General features: G+C 45.6%; 1 protein-coding gene across 8 annotated transcripts in view; it reads left to right on the top strand.

Annotated features, from left to right (window-relative positions):
• The window catches only part of ANK1 (ankyrin 1), a 184,605-nt gene that overhangs the window by 103,875 nt on the left and 63,491 nt on the right, over nt 1–17,239 (top strand). For all 8 annotated transcript variants that reach the window (XM_016127403.2, XM_016127399.2, XM_016127398.2 and 5 more), the window contains exons 3-7: nt 9,508–9,606; nt 13,768–13,866; nt 14,562–14,660; nt 15,572–15,757; nt 16,856–16,954. In XM_016127403.2, coding sequence (XP_015982889.1) covers nt 9,508–9,606; nt 13,768–13,866; nt 14,562–14,660; nt 15,572–15,757; nt 16,856–16,954 — 582 coding nt within the window. The remainder of the gene's footprint in view (nt 1–9,507; nt 9,607–13,767; nt 13,867–14,561; nt 14,661–15,571; nt 15,758–16,855; nt 16,955–17,239) is intronic.

Here is a 17,239-nt window from a genome sequence, read left to right as displayed (position 1 = left end):
GCAGATGCTTGACAAGCGAGGCTGGTGAGACTCAGAGAGGCGAGGAGGCGAAGAGCCTTCCTGAGCTAGAGCCCGAGTCTCCCGACTCCCAGCCCTGGTTCCCTGTGCCCTGTATCCGATGGGTGGATTTGAGACTTGCAGCGGAGCCTGTTGCTCTTCTGGGCGACCTTCCCTATACTGGTTTCATTACTCCTTCCTTCTTGGTGAAGGAAGGGTCGACTGACCAATTCAGTTACATAAAGTCCATTTGTAGCAACAACGGGAACCTAAGGACTAGGAAAAAGGTGAATAACATCCTCAGAAATAATCTGGAACATATTGCAAGAAAAATGTACCCTCCAAACTCTACTTTATGGTTTGATTGCTGTGAATTACAATACAGAGAGCAGAAACTTAAAAAAGAAAAAAGTGGATAGCTTCGTGTGTGTCAGGTTGCATGCATGTACATTCAATTCCACAAAACTCTTATGGAATGTATATATGTGGCAAGCCCCTTGCTAGGACCTAGGATATGATGGTGAGGAAAACATAGGACCTCAAAAGAGCACATAGATACAATTCCACTTATTAAGGGGCCTTGTTAGAGATATCATTGAGTACCATGGGAACATGACTGAGAGAGCAATCCACTTTGGGGGAGGGGAGCTGGAGAGCTGGAAATGGGGTATGGTGTGTTACAGAGTGACAGGGAAAGTCACAGAGAAAAATGACATTTGATCTAGACCTTGAAGGAAGAATAGGTTATTCCTATTCTTTCTGATTGGGATAGACCATGCATGTAAAATTGCCAGGGATTATTTACACTTGATTGTGAATTCTTTGATGTAAACTTTTGGGGTCATTTTTGACAAGTATGCCCCTGATTTTAATTGTCTTGTGATTTCTAATTTAACAACAAAATTAATACATGGTAGTTGTTTAAAAATTCACACTATACAGAAATATATAAAGTCTTCTGTAAGTATTCTTTAGTACCCCAAATCTCTGTGAAAAGTTTGGTGTGTGAATCTTACACCTTTTTCTGTGTATCTCTACATGCATACCTTGTTTTCTGAGAGCTGTTGCATTGTTTTATTCAGGAAATATGGAATTAAGGGGAAGCCAGGAGATAGAGCAGGTCTAACATTCTGAAGACACGTAGATTGAAGCCAAGCGACTCATCAGGAGGATGGTTTAGAGGCCTCAAGTTCTTATCTACTATTCTTTGCTCTAAACCCACTGCCCTGTTTCTGAAGATCTGTCTCTTTATCTTTTTAAAGGAATGCCAAGATCTCGGACATAGAAACTCTTTCTAGTCCATAGGAGATATTCTTAGCTGCTGAGCTGAATTTCAAAGTCCTATTCTCTCATTAACTTGAGCTCCTCCTTCAGTCTCCCAAAGGGCCTTCAACCCCTGCAGCTGATCTGCTCTGAGCCAGGCGACTTCGCAGAGCTTGGAGGCTGTGAGGCTGTGCAGGTTTTTTTTTTTTTTTTTTTTTTTTTTTTTCTAAGAGTAGAGAGAAGGTGATCCAGGGTTGATTCATCCCCTCAAAGAGCTCTGAAATAGTTGTGGGTTTCTTTCTTTTTAAAAAGATAATGAAGAGGATTAGAGTATTTTTCCTCCTCATGAATAGCTAGTAAACTATGGCTCTTAAGAACTATCTGGGTAGGAGAGCTAGATTCAGATTGCGGTAAAACAAAGGAAGGAAAGTGCTTAGAGCCAGTCATGTTCCTTTCTATCTGCACCCCCTCCTTCTTTTTGAGCTTGCCTTTTCCTCCGTTTCTGCTCTAATTCTACTTTCCCCATCTCTGGGTAAGAGATAGGTTGGCAAAGGAGGTAAGATGTGATTCTCCACCAAGTTATGACAATTGTTTCAGTTCTGTCTAACTTCTGATCCATCAGATTCTGGGATTGCATATTTTTAGCAGACCCATCCCCCAAGCAGTCTCTGGGGAGCCATGTGATATCTGGCTCAGAATGATGCTGCAGGTGGGATGGCCCTGCAGAACCCCATACCTGCCCTCCATAAGGGGCTTTCCCATCTGCTGGTTCCTGCATGGAGCTATGGGCAGCCTTCTTGTCATTTGGTGACAATCCAGGGGTTTCACCCTGAAATAATCTCTGAACTCTGGTAAAGTTTGCACCTCTCTTATTTAGAAGTAGGAGGGGTGTGTGTGCTCAGCTCCTCATACTGGCTGAGTCCTGAGACAAGCGGGAACTCTAATAGGTCACCCATCCTCTGCCACGGGAGCCAGAACCCACAGTTACCCACAGCAGCTTCTTCTGCCACCAGTCTTTCCTACCTCCGATGTTCTTTTTAAAAAAATTTAAATAGTTTTGAACCTATAAAAAAAAGTTGCAAGAACAGTACAAAGAGTTTACACATCTCCTTCACCCAGATTCTTTATTGCCATTTTACTGTATATGCTCATTCTGTCTGTCTATCTGTCTGTCTATCTATCTATCTCTCTATCTATCTATAATATACACTATATATGACATAATTCTCTATCACCTCTAAACATTCCAGCATTCACCACTGAAAAATAAGGACATTTTCCCTCATAGCCACCCTACAAGCTTCCCAATAAGGAAATTAATATCGATGCAACATAGCCATCCACAGATCCCATTAACATTTTGCCAACTGTTCCAACAATGAGAAATTGTTCTCCCCTTCTCTCCCTTCTTCCCTTCCTTCCTGCCCAACCTGCCTCTGTCTCTCTCCATCTCCATCTGCATCTCTATCATCTATTTCTCTCTGTTCCAGGAGTGTATCCTGAACTCAGTTTGTATTTAGTTGTCATGTCTCATTAGTTTCCTTCAATATAACACACTTTCTAGTCTTTGCCTGTCTCTCATGTTTTTGACAGTCTTTTGTTCTATAATTTGAATCTCAACTGTGTCTGCCGATGTTTCCTTATGACCAGACTAAGGCAGTGCATTCTTGGCAGGAATACCACAGAAACCATGCTCCCTTTCCCCATCTGGCGATGTTAATATTGATCACCTGGTGGAGTTGGTGTCTGCCAGGTTTTTCTACTATAAAATCACCAAATTTTCCCTTCGTAGTTGATCAGTATTTTGTCACAGCGAGGGGCATTTACTAATGTAATGCCAATGCCCCATTCCTCACCAAACTTCCAACCATTAGCCTTCGCATACATTGATGATTTCCGTCTGTATCAGCTACCACTATGAGGTTCCAAAGAGTGATTCTCCATCTCCATAATTTCTTCTTCATTTATTAGCTGGCATGCTACCAAAGGATAAGCTTTTCCTCCTCCCTCATTGATTTATTTTTTCATTATTTATTTATGTCTGCACAGACTCATGGGTTTCTACTTTATTTGATGGGTAGTAATTTCATATTCTCATCATTTACTTTGATGTTCAAATCTATATTGGGCTGATAGGAACCCTTTCTTTGTTCTTTGACATGCCTTCATCATTCTTTGAGTATTTCCTTACTTTTGGGCACAAGTTGTCTGAGTGTCATTTTGTACTTTTCCTGCCCCAGCCCTGGATCAGCCATTTTTCAAAGGTTCCTTTTAGTGGAGAATGGTATTTAGACACCAAAATCTGGTCACTTGATGTATCCATTGCTACTGGTTGCTGTGTGCACTTGTGTGTGTTTGTACACACATCTATAACTATTTCTACATCTATCTATGTATACATATAGTACAAATCCATGAGCACATACCAGTACTTCTAATTCTAGTCTAACACCTTAGAGGTCTTTCTAGCCTTTCCTTTCCCCAGATTTGTAAATCCCTTCAAACAGTGAGAAACTTGACTTCCACTGATTCTTGTCATTTTCAACATATTTATTTATTTGCTTGATGTAACCATCTCCCAACCATGCCAGAGTAGCTCCTCCTCTTTTGCAGACACCAGACATGCTTCTGACGATGCCTCTGCGGGGCACCCCTTCTGGTCCACTGCCCTGCTGCCTCAGATGCTGACCTCTCTGAGCTGACTGGGGAAGGAAGGGAAAGGAAGAGAAGAGGAGATGGGAAAACGTGTATTCACTTTCAATTTCATCTCTGTTTTGGCTAAAAATTTAATCCAGGAAATTCGAGGAAGGAAGTTGTTATATTGTTCTAGCAATGTTTTTGCTAGTTGCTTAATTCATTTCCTCATTTAGTCAACCCACAGTGGTGGTCACTCCCTCTTTTCTTTCTTATCATCTCTTGTTTGTTCATCATCTCTTCTGCTTTCTTTGGTTTTCACGGTCTTTGCCTTCTTTTCTTCCTGTACTGTTTCTCTCTCACCCATCAGTTTCAGGGTTTGGAATAGGAATGGCAATCATTTCAATACGTTTTTCCTTCTCTCTCTCTATAAGCTCTGTTTAATTTTGTTTGCTACTCTGTTTCAGGGCTGTACACCTGCAAATATATAATGTAAGTGATCTTGCTCCACAGATAGGGACCAATAATAGAGTAAATAAACCTAGAGGTCACAAAAGCACATGCCAGTTGCTAATTGGAGAATTAAATTTCTACAGCGTAGAGTATAATAAATACCTTTCTTCTCTGGACAAACTAATTTGGAATGAATAGAAAAATGGGATAATAAATATAAAAACCTAAGTATGTAACCCTCTACATATACATCTTTGTCCTTGTGATGGGCAAGATCTTCTGATTGGTTCTTTACTGAGTGCGTGGATAAGGTGGAGTGTTGCATGAATGCAAAGTTACCTAGAAATCCCTCTCCCTCACCTCTCTTTCTGTTGACTCTGGGGTCTTAAGACTTCTTGGTATTCTCCGCCACTGCCCTTGGCTTATTCTTTCCAGGACTCCAGTCCGTTTCCTCCCCATCAAAATTTCCCCTGCCGGTGTTTCATTGCCTCTGATCCTGGCTAGATGGCAGCCAACTAAAGAGATAAGCTGAACCAATAACATGGTAGTAGGTGTTTATGAATGAAAAGATCATATTTCCTAGATACTACATTAGGACATTAGCTTAAGTCCTCTGGAAATGCACCGCTTAGCTCAAAGAAAGGGGGTGCAGGACCAAAATAATGAGTTTCAGAGGTGTGGGGTGGGAGGGGTAGGGGCTTAGAGGTCCTCAGAACACAGCTTGAGGTTGCCAGCTCCATGAGGGCAGGGGCCAGCTGTGTTTGTGGGCAAAAAATATGGCTGTGAGAAAAAGAATGAAAGAGTTGTGTGTCCGTCCAGTAATGTAAGCATCGGCTTTTGAAATGTTCTTAACAATTGTTAAAGAGACACAGGTTCTCGGGACACCCTGGCCTTTCTGTTGAAACCATCCTCTGCTCTGGACAACATAAGAGTTAAATTTCCTATGGGATGTCTACTGTATTTGTACATTTAGAAATCAATTAGCGTAATTGGGGCAATCAGAGATGCTAAACAGAGGAATAATTTACTGGGAACAAATGTCTGGAATTGTGTATTTTGCCAATGGAATTTCTCACAGTTGGTACAAGAAAATACTCCAAATTAAATCGTTCAGGCTGAATATAACTTTTTTCCTTCTTAAAAATGTTAAAAGAAACACAGCCTGGCTGAGATCTCTTCCCCCTCCCATCAGACAGATTGCTTCTCAGAAGAATCCTCTAAATTGACATTTTACCTGAAAAAGAGCAAAGGCAGATGAAAAGTTTAAGTGCGTGTGCTTGGCACGAATATTTTGCCCCCAAAAAGAGCCTTAAAAAGTTGTCTTCTCTGTTAGGACGGAGTAGAACAAGGTCATATGGGGCCAGGTGCCCTTAAAGGTTCAGTATAAGGAATATATAAAACGTAAAAGGCTTCAAAGAATATCGCTCCCACCCTAACAACGAGAAAAGGCTCGGTAGTCCAAAGAATTGCAATTTTTTCTGAACCCATTGGAAGGCTGAGGTAGCAAGTCAACCAAGTTAACTGAATTCCAAAGAGAGACAAGCCCCTCCAAAGAGAGGGCCACTATTTCAGCTTCGGCAGGTTACAGGAGAAAGGGGCAGTGGCACACAAGCCAAGATTTTAACGAATTCTTAGAGGCCAATGTGGGCCAGTGTGTCTGGAATAGGCTTTTCTGCACAGGCCTCCACCAGGTGCTCGTGAGAAATACTGGGATAAGTCAGGAGACCAGAGAGAGGCTCCCTGGTGGCACAGGAGTACAGGTGTTTGGTGGCTGTGGAGGCAGGAGTGAGGGGAGGAACTTTGACTGCTTTGTCTGCTTCCCTAGACTCTTCCTTCACGTGAAGCAAAAACAAACCCTCACCTCACAGGCAAAAATTCATTCTCCACGGGGAGGCATAGAAACAACTGCCTTTGCTCCTAGGGAGGCGTAGGAAACAGTCCTGTCCTAAGACACAGGCTGAGATCCAGTGCTGCTGCAGGAAAGATTGAGACAAAACCCTCTACTTTGCACGAGGGCAGGAGACAGTCTGGAACAGGATCCTACACCTATAAGGAGCTGCAGTCTGCTACTGCTGGAGGAGGAGCAAGAAAACTCCCATCCAAGGCAGAACACAGGGATGAGGCAGTTTTTGCTGCCACAGAGAAGACGGGAAGGAATGCTAAAATGAACAAACAAAACAAAAACAAAAACCCCACCTTTGAGGCCCAGGCACACAGCCTGCCTAAGACTGAAGCTGGACTAGGACAAAATGGAACTTCTGTGCTCCTACTGCTCAGCCTCTTGTAACAAGGAAGGGCGTACTACTGCTGGGAGAAGGGTGAGAGCACAGAGAAAGACCCCGTTTGAGGCACAGGCATGCAGGGATGGCTGAGAGCCGAGGGGAGATTGAGAACACGGGAGAACCCTCTCTCACCTAGCTCCTGTTCTAAGCTTAAGGTAACAGCAGTCTACTCTAGAGGAATTTGAAGGCTGAAGGAATTTGAGTGCACTGAAGGTAACAAAACCCAGACCCAGATCAACTCCCAATTCGATTGACTCAGCTCCCTGCCCCCTACCCCAGCCCCATGGTAATGACTTCAGAGAAGAAGAGGCAAAAACAAACCCTGGGAAACCCAGGTTGATTCTATACGTGGCTGTGCCCTAGAAAGGCTGTGTGGCCTTAGCTAATCATTTGGCTACTCTGGCGCCTGATTCCCTCATGGTGCCTGATTCCCTCAGCATTCAGTGTGTCTAACTTCCCTTTCCACTCCAGCAGACAGTATATCTAGAAGTTCTCTGAATTGAGATCCTGACCCTGGCTCCAAAGAGCAGGGACAGCCACCCGGAGTGGCAGTCACAGTAAACAGTAGGTGTTTTCCTTCTAGACTTGCCAGTTTCCCAGCTTTGAGGCATTCAGGACCAGCGGATGCTCAGGGAAAGCGATTGTGCTGTGTAAGTAAGCACGAAAAGCCAGCAGTCAGCACTGCCACGCTTGCTGCTGCCACAGCTGAGTCCCCTGAGATAAGCTGACTGCGGCAGCTGCTGAGGCTCCCGCAGCCGCAAACACCACCCCAATTCCCAAGCAATCACGGGGTGCCTGCTAGAACCTTCCAGACAAGGCCGTGTTGCCGATAGCAGTGCTCTGGAGGGAGAGAGACTGCTGGGCAGACCCGCCCCCGGGCAGACTTAAAGGCGCAAAGCTGGAGGGAGTGGCTCCAGGCTCCCAGAACAGTGTCACTTGACAAATTGCTTTTCAGTGAATTTGTGTTTTGCAAATTGTTCTCCTCCAGTGGGGGTACTTTCCTCCTTTTCCCAGATTTCTTTTCTATCAAGACTGCAGCTTCAATCGCTTTCTCTCTTTCTGTTATCAAAACTGGCTCTGACCTAGACTTTATCTGATAAACTCACTCACACTGGGTATATGAATAAGTCATCTTAAATCACACTTCTTCGGACCCTACATTTAATGGCAGTTCAAAATCTGCAAGAGGAAGAAATTCAATGGAGATTTTTGGATATTTGCATGGGGGAATATTGGGCGAAGGGGCCCTCCCATTACCCACCCCCCCAACCCCACTTCGCTCACACATACCCTGGTGAGGCTGACTGTGCTGACCTGCAAAGATTTGGTCAAATGCACTCTGCCTGTTTGGGGTGCAGGGCAGGCCTCATCTAAATAGGAAGTAGGTGAAGTTCCCTTCGGAGCTCACTCTTTTCCCTGACACCCAAGGCACCTGTTATATTTGCCCCTGTCTATGTTCTATACACCTTCCATTTTCCCATCACGAGGGTACCTGTCTTGTGTCTCTTTTCTTCAGTAATTACTCATTACTTTTCTCTGCTGGTTTTAGCAAAGCAGTAGGACCAGTTGGTGAAGGAAGGGTTACTGCACTACCACTCCTAGGCAGAATATTTGGTTTTAACAAGAATCTCCTGAAAATGATGCTGTGACACAAAAGGGAGAGTGGGAATTTCAGGAACCCATGGTGGGGCTGTGGAGATATTTGAGGATAGGTGAGTCAGGGACCCCCCAAATCCTACCATCAGGACCCAAGCCCCTCCATCTTGATGGGAAGTGTCTTTCTTATCAGCTAGGGCTGGTGGTGGCTCTGGGGCATTCCCCAGAAAGGAACATGCTAGAACATAGTCGACCAAAACAAGAGACAGGAAAGACGAGTGGGAGAAGAGGGGAGAATTGCTGATGGGGAAGGAGCCGGGCATAAGCATCAGGGATAGAGGCCACTTACCGACTAAAATCGTTTTCTATGCAGAACCAAGGTCTCCTCCTCCTCTGGAATTGAAATTTAGTTCATGTTGTCAGAATTATTTGTGGCTCTAAGTAGCGCTCTTTGAGGTCAGCTTTTGCAGGAAAGTTTGAAGGCATCTGAGTGCAGGGATCAGAAGACCAGGAAGTAGGAGAGTGAGAAGTGAAGCCTGAGCGGGCCGCTGTCTCCAGGGCAAAGCAGTAGTTTCGCCAGACACAGTTGATACCTCAGTCAGTGGGTTAGTGAGCATTCTGCTTTTGTGGACTGATGATTGCGCGTGGAAAATGTTCATTTGATTTCCCCTCCCCGCTAAAATTTAACTGTCAGACAAACTTTGGTCACATTTCAAATGGCAAGGTGGCAAAAAGGCTGTTTTAATACTGATTCTTCTGCTGAGGAAATCTTATGGCTGGATGGTAGATGCTATTTAGTTTTCATATCACTTTATCTCAAAAGTTAGTATTTTATTAAATAAACATCTATTTCTACAAACATTTGGGAGGCACTGGTATCGCCTCCTTGCTTTCTCTGGTTGCTGCCATGAGAGTTAACCAGGGGCTTGAAGATATACTCTTTCAATTAAGTGACTACCTAAAGCCTGGCTGACATCTGAATTGCAAGGTCACCCGTTCGGCTTTGTGAGAGCTTTCCCACACTTAATTCACATCCAGGAGGTGGTGGTCTTGTTATCACCACCTCTTTCTTTCCCTGCTCTTCTGTTATCTGGCGCTCCTACAGAACTGCTGCTAGGAGAGTCCGGGCTGGCTCTGCTCGGTGCCTGTGCTGATACGGCTCAGGTCCCCTCCAGTCCCTCCTTTCCAGCCCTCCATAGGAAAGGAGTGTCTTTCCAGCCCCTCGGAGCAGCAGGCCGCACAGTCTCACTGACCACTCTTCCTGCCTCTCTGTTCTTTGCAGAATGGGCTGAACGGCTTGCACCTGGCCTCTAAAGAAGGCCACGTGAAGATGGTGGTTGAACTTCTGCACAAAGAAATCATTCTAGAAACAACAACCAAGGTACGTCTCTTAGGGAGTGGCGGCGGGGGGCGGGTGGGTCTTTACACTGAAAATTCTAGTGTGTGGGTCCCTCGTGTGTGTCCCAGATCCTGGCATAAAACCCAAACTTCCTTCTGAATTTCTCTTGTCTTTCTAATCATTTCTTAGTTTTGTGAGTCCCTGAAATCACCTAAAAACACAGGACAGTATTTCCACAAAGATTTAGTGGGCCTTTATTTTATCCTCATCCCTAGACTATAAGCCTAAAAATAAAACCCTTTTTCTGGTGGACCATTCTCAGGGTTCTTGACTCAAATACAGGGACTAAGAGCACTGTGAACCCCACAGTCAGGTGCCCGTAGTCCAAATCCTGAGAGTCCGCACTCCATGACCTTAAGATGCTTAGCCAGTGAGAAGCCTCTATTTCATTATCTATAAAATGGGGATTATAATACTTAGTTGTAGGATTGGCATGAAAATGAAATAAAATAGTATATATAAAATACCTAGGAAGGAATCCTTAAATATTGACGACTATGTTGTTACTGAGGGCTGTAGAAGAATCAGACCCCTCACTAATCCTCTGCACCAAGAGTCTTCCTTGCTCAGCCCCAGGCCTGTCTCCTCTCTTGACTGATTACCTTGAACAGCCTTTTCTTTCACTAGGAGGCATTCGGCAGAGGCTGCGTCACACTTCTCACAGTGGTCTATATCTCCCCATAGCAATAGATTATAAACACCAGCGGCTTAAGTCCAGAAACCACAGCCATGAAATGTGCAACTACAGGTTGCGAAATCAGTTTTATATCTTACATATATGCATCTTATTTGTTCATTAGGCAAGATGCAGCCAGCATTGGAACACAGGACTAAACAAAAAGTCTCTTCTATTTACTGATTCGAGCCCTGTTTCCTCTTCTCTTCCTTCCTTTGTTACCTCCCACAGTTTTCCTCTTGGGCTTGTTCCTCGAGCCTCTAATTTTCCATTTGTTATTTATTAAACATGGTCTCGCATCAGCCTCAGTTTCGGTTCCACACAGCAAACATTTTGCTGCCTCTCAAGCAGAGAACCAGAAGAACACTATGTAGAGAACAGATATAATTTATAGTCATGAAGTGAACTACCAAAATATTATGAAAGTGGAATCATCTCTTGAGGTAAAATTCTGTAATTTTCATGTCATTTCCTGAAGGTGAAAAGATCTCTCAGGTAAAACAGACAGAGTTGCTCTTTCTGAATGTGTATGGGGCATTTTGCTCCCACCTCCTGAAGAATACCAATTGTTTCCACGCTGCTCCTCTGTGGGTGAAGGGATGAAATTAGTTTTTCTCTGATGCTCTCACATACCTGGCTGCAAGCAGTGTGCCATCTGACGGGCCCTGTGTGGGCCACAGCCGCCTTTCTTCCTCTGGCATTCCCCCAAGAGCTGCAAAAACATTATGCCTCAGCGTTTTTACTCTCCGAATTTCCCCCTTTGATTGTTATTTTGCAAGTGAACACTTGGAGTGCCTTTGTTATTTATAGAAATTTTATAAGTCAGCGTGGTTTCTGAATGCCATACAGAGGGAGGGGAAAAAAAAAAAAAGGTGAAACTGAAACCGTGGGCTAAGAAAGACTCATAACAGATTGAGGAATCGTAATGGGTCTCGCAAGCCTGAGAAAGATTAAAAACAGAAAAGAATAAAAAGCCAAAACCAATATAGTTTCCTAAACTGTGCTTAGAACATTTAAAAGCACAAGACAAATGCATTCTCTCCCCTTCCTGCTATCCCCACAGCTTGGAGGCCAGAGCTTAGCATCCATGATGGTGAGAGGGCTCCAATTCCCCTCCGCATTCACTCAGCTCCTGCTGCAACCACCCTCCCTTCCCCTTGCTCTAGGACTCCCTGGAAATGGAAATTGGGTCTTCGTGGATCAAATATAGCTAAGAAATTTTTCCTGCTTCTTCAAGGGCATGTTTCTTCATGCTGCGGGAGGGCCCATGACCCCTTTCCCTGTGACTCCTGACCCAGGGACAGGGGACCTTCTTTGAGGCTGACATTGTGTGCATGTGTGTATAGATGTGGAGGGGAGCTGTTTCCCGGGGTCTTCCCTTTGCTCTTACTCCTCACCAGTGCTCCCCTCAGCCCGGATCCAGAAGACAGCTAAGATCCACAGCCAGAGTCCCACACCCTAGCAGCTTCCCTTCACAGGGTTTATACGGGGAGAGCTCTGACATAGTGTGACTTCAGGCAGAAAGAGACAGATGGAAGAAACATTCAGCATAGCTTCTGGAAGGCAGAGAGTCTGAGTCTCAATCGTATCTGGACCTCCATGCCTGACACAGAGCCTGACATACACGTGTGCTCAGCATGTGACGAGCGAATGAATGGACACAGTGTACCTCCTTCTTCTAGATGAAGAGACTTGGAGTTCTGAGTCCTGATTTCTAGAGAAGGTCCCTGTTCCTCCTTGTACAGAGCGTGAGTCGGGCCCAAGTGCCAAGGCCTCTAAATGTAGGCTCTTTAGACTTCTATGAAAAATGATTAATTAGCATCTATATATTTATTTCTGGCACTTATTCTCTGACAGATATTTGAAGAAGAGCCCTTTTGTTTATCAAATGGGACTTAAGGAAAAATCAAAAAGATAAGTTCAGGAGGCAACGAGCAGGAACCTCTTGCCTGATATAGGCCACTCTTTAGAGGCAAAGACCTGAGCCCCTTCTGGCCCCCCAGGGTGCATTTGGTGAGGATGACTCCCCAACCTGCGGGTGTTTGGGGCAGCAGTGACTGGGTGGCCACAGAGCTTGGACCCTGTGCTACTCAGTTCCACTGGGGTGGGGACCTTTTTCTCCCCGGTAACAAAGGGCCAATGTACATGGAGTGGGTTTGAAGATCCTGCTTTCAGGACTTGAGTTTCCTGAGACAGATTAGTAAGTGTTTATGTGATTTAGTTAAAAACTATATACTGTCTGAACTAGAAAAAATGAGGTCGTTTGAGATCTCTGCTCCTTAATAGCAGAGGGACAGCTGGGTCCAGCTGTGGTCCCATTTTCTCCCTCCTGCCCTATTTGATAGCAGTTGTTGGGCGGGGCCCGTGCTGCCTGCGTCTCACTGAGCTCGGCGCCAGTGGGGTCACGGGGGCGGGTCATCCTTGGAGAGCATGCTGACATTCCAGCCCGGGACATCCAGGAGGCAGGAACGAGCTGGGCAGGGAGACCAGTGTCCTGGAGGAGACGCCTGCTAGACCCAAACCCTGTCTAGGAATTGTTAAATACCCAGGATGAATCCATATGCGGAAACCTGAAAGTTCCACTCACCTTCCCAGAACCTGCCTGGTTTCTTAGTCTTTGTTATCAGTTCTTCGCTTTTAAAAATTTTACTTTGAAATAATTTTGTATTTAATTTTGTTGTAGTGTTTATTCTTTCTGGCTTTTCTTTCCCTTGTTATTTGATGAACCCTGGCTCATTATATTTTACTAATTAATATTTCAAATATCCTTTCTTTGTATTTTCCTTTGCCAGATTTTATTCTATTTACTTTGCCCATTTATTTTCATATTTTTCTTATCTTCCCTGCAAACATTATATAGTTTCTTTTATTACCCACCCCCAACTCCTTTACATATTTCTACCCTTTCTTTTTTTTTTCTGTTTGATACTTTACTTGCTTTCTTCCCCTCTCATTCCCTCTGTCCACTTTGGTCCAGCTTTTGCTCAATGGTTGTTACTGTAATAACATCAAGGGTGCTGAGCCCACAGGATCTGTTGGCCTTTTCTGCAGAGTTCCAGCCCTCACGGGGGCGTTGCCTTGTCCTGCAGAGTTAGAGGTTGGTAGGAGCTGGAAGTCCAAAGAAGGATGCTTGCCTGGGAAACGTCCAGTGTGGGTCCTGAGCAATGCCGGCTGTCTGTCAGCTGGTGACAAGATGCTGCGGCTGCATGCAGTTGATTAGTGTTGAGGAATTGGCTTTCTTCTTCTTCGGCATTATTTCATCATGGAGAACTGGAATAATTTCCTTCTTTGTGCTTTCAGGACTATTTCAAGACGTGTGGTGGGTCAGGCACGTCCATGTCCAGCCCCTTTGGCTGTAAAGAAAACCACTGCCCGCTCTCAACCAGCACCCCTGTGCCTGTCCCTTTGACAGTCACTTGCACAGACCCTATGGGAAACTCCTCTTCTTCCTCCCCCCTGTGTTTCAGAAAGGGAACACAGCTCTGCACATCGCCGCCCTCGCTGGTCAGGACGAGGTGGTCCGGGAGCTGGTCAACTATGGCGCCAACGTCAATGCACAGTCACAGGTGATGGCTCTCTGCAGTCCCACGCTAGAGGGTGCCGCCTTCCTTCGTTACCCATGCGCCTGCTACCCCGTGGGCACATTGGCTACTGACGTAGCCTACACACGCTATAGCTGAGTCTAGATTTATTAGTGATGTGTCTCCAAGCAACGAAGAAGGCATCCTTTATTTTTTTCACGCTTCTACTACATATTATACTATTGGTTGGTTATCCGAACAAAGAAGTATATTCAGTATATTTAGTTATGGCTCATCTAGGGAGAAAAACTGTATAGGGGAGTATATGGGGACATCGATGAAGAAGGGGGTGAAAATAGAGGGGAGGTGTGTGTGAGGGGCTGGGTGATGGTGGTGACCTGCAAAAGCAGACTTCCACGGAGTGCGGCCCCCACCTCGTGGCCTTTTATAATAATCCCACTAAGCTGTTTATTTTTTAAAATTTATTTTTAAATTTTATTTTAAATTTAAAAAATTTAGACATTGATACAATCCACTAATATTGACTGTCTACTCTATGCTTATACTAAGCCATTTCAGAGTGGCAGTGAGTTTTTATAACTGGAGAAATGGGTGGGGATATTGCCTTGTCAGGTAGATGAAAATAAGAGGATGAGAGAACTGTCCTCAGGATTTTGCATGGTTTTAGCATCTCTCACTATGGTGGGTGAATTGTGATGACTTTTTCTCTTGGTTTACAGAAAGGCTTCACACCCCTGTACATGGCAGCACAAGAGAATCACTTGGAAGTGGTTAAGTTCTTACTGGAGAATGGAGCTGATCAGAGTGTAGGCACAGAAGTAAGTACCTTGGGAAATGCCCTCACTGCCGGAGGTGTCTGGGGGTAGGACATGGTCGTATGTTCCTGGGACGTGGCTTGAGATGCATCCTCTGTCATGATAAGTGTAAAGTGTCATTGAGTGCTCTTGACCTTCAGATCACTGTACTAATTCTGGCTGTTGTCGGGCTCTGCAAGGGAGTAAGAGACAGACACAGAGCAGAGAAATGACATCAGTCTAACATGTCATTCCCACTATAACCAACAGTGAAAGCTGGACAGGGGTGAGGGTGGTGTGGGTTTGTCGGGCTGACAAGTCTGCCTTGGACCTTAATGAGATAGGCTCGTGCCATGAGTCCACTGTACACTCTTGGACAAATCACTTCAGCTTGATCCTGAGTTTTGTCATTGGTGAAATGATGAAACTGAACTTAAAGCTAAGAGTTCTCTTGACCCTTAATATGGTAAGACTCAACGATTACATGACTTTGTTATCATTCTGCTTTGCCAGTTCCTGGGGTCCTTTGGCCCTCAGTATACAACTGAGTGAATGAATAGAAGTGGCTCACAATTGCATCCTCAGTAGGAGTTCAATAATATTTGTGAAGTGAATAAATGAATGATTGTCTGCCTGGTCCCACTAGATGAGAGAGAAGGAGGGCAGGCAAAGAAACAAAGGCTTCTCAAGAAAAACTACTGCAGTGTCTGTGAGGCCGAAGAGAAAAAATGTGGGGCCAAGAACGGCTTAGGGGGGAGGTGGGATTTAAGAGGAGCTTGAAGGATGAGGAGGGCTTTGAAGAGCAGAGAATTGGAGGCTGAGGGCCCGTCACAAGCAAGAGCCCTGAGACGTGAAAGCATGTGTTCTGCCTTGGGGACAGCCAGCAGTCCGACGCAGTCAGAGCAAATCGATCTTTCCTCCTCTTCTCTGGCCAGGACGGCTTCACGCCTCTAGCCGTGGCTCTGCAGCAGGGCCATGAGAACGTGGTGGCACACCTCATCAACTATGGGACGAAAGGGAAGGTGCGGCTCCCTGCCCTGCACATCGCGGCCCGCAACGACGACACCCGGACAGCTGCGGTGCTTCTGCAGAATGACCCCAACCCGGACGTGCTTTCCAAGGTGAGGGCAGCCAGATGGAGGACCAGGAGACTTCTAGGGCCTGGACAGTGGAGACATACGGGTTCCAAAGGCACCATCAGTTCCCAGCAATTTCCCCAAGCGCTCACCCAGACCAGAGATGGTGCCAGCTGTGCGCACGGAGCACCAGCCCCACCAGTGACTTCAGATCCCCACCAGGACATATAAGAGCCACAGAGGACAGCCCCACTTTAAATCCCTGGTGAACGCCAAGAAAGCTGTGCTTGGCGTGGAGCAGGGAAGGTTCTTGTTGCTCCAGGCTGTCCAGAAAAGTGTCTAGGTGGGCAGGAAGGGTCTCTGGCCAGAGTGAAACTTTGGAATCCCAGCAGGTGGTCTTCTAGAATTTTATCCCACTCTCTTTCCCTGGCTACCCCCTGGTGGAAGGAAGGAGGTGACCCCACATGTGGCCATAAGAACAAGGAGGTTTCACTCCCGGATGGCTAGCAGTGTGAGCATGCTGTCTGGTGTTTTGGGTCACTGCTGATCTACACTTTATTCATTTAGTCTTTTCATTTCTTTCTTATAGTGGGAATGGATTTGTACTGAGTAATTCTTAGTCTACAGCATGGCCACTGGGTTTAGTCTGAAAAACTGCTGACTGGGTTAGGCATGGTCTGAAGTTATGGAAAAGAAAGATGACAATGAACCCACTAAGGGGGTCAAAGGTCTGTCTTTGACCAACCAGTTGAGTCATCTTACTTTTCTAGGGGACTGAAACAATCCCTAGAATTAAGATTATGGATGCCATTCTACTTTTCATTCATTTATTAAAATCTCTTCATGAGTAAGCATTCAGATGAATGGCCCTACAGAGATGGAGGTAATCCTAGTCCATGGTTTGTCCACATGAACCACAAAACAAAGAATGCAGGTCACTCAGAGGCAGAACCTAGCTTCCGAATGTAACTTGCCACAGAACATCTCTTGACCCCTTCAGCAAACGTTCTCATCAATCTAAATCTGCTTTATGTATAGGGTCCTCTGGCCCTGCCCACATTTTCAGAATCCCTGGGCTGATTCTGAGATAGAAATGACAGTACATGGCATGTGACAAGTTGTTCCCCCTCTATTGTGCCCCAGACGGGATTTACCCCCCTCCACATCGCAGCTCACTATGAGAACCTCAACGTGGCCCAACTGCTCCTCAACAGGGGAGCCAGTGTCAACTTCACGCCACAGGTAAGGCTCTCTGGCTGTCCCTGCACATTAGCCAGGGGCTCCAGGGTGTCTAGAATCCAGGTGCTCCTGCCACTCCTGTGGCACCACGATTTCCCCTGTACTGCAGAAGTCTTTGGGTGAGGCAGCCCTGGTGTCTGTTAAGGCTCCTATTGGTGGGTTTCTAACCAGATGCCCCTCAGTTTCCATTTGCCCCTTCTAGAGGGGGGAAACCTGGAGGGCCTGTAATTGGCTTTCTTCTAGCCCGTTCAGTTGACTGTGGGAGGCCTGGGCTTGGCCAGGTTACTA

Source organism: Rousettus aegyptiacus, unplaced genomic scaffold, assembly GCF_014176215.1.
Source record: "Rousettus aegyptiacus isolate mRouAeg1 unplaced genomic scaffold, mRouAeg1.p scaffold_m13_p_11, whole genome shotgun sequence".
Taxonomy (NCBI): domain Eukaryota; kingdom Metazoa; phylum Chordata; class Mammalia; order Chiroptera; family Pteropodidae; genus Rousettus; species Rousettus aegyptiacus.
The sequence above is the reverse complement of the archived record's forward strand: the minus strand, read 5'-3'. Positions and strand labels throughout refer to the sequence as shown.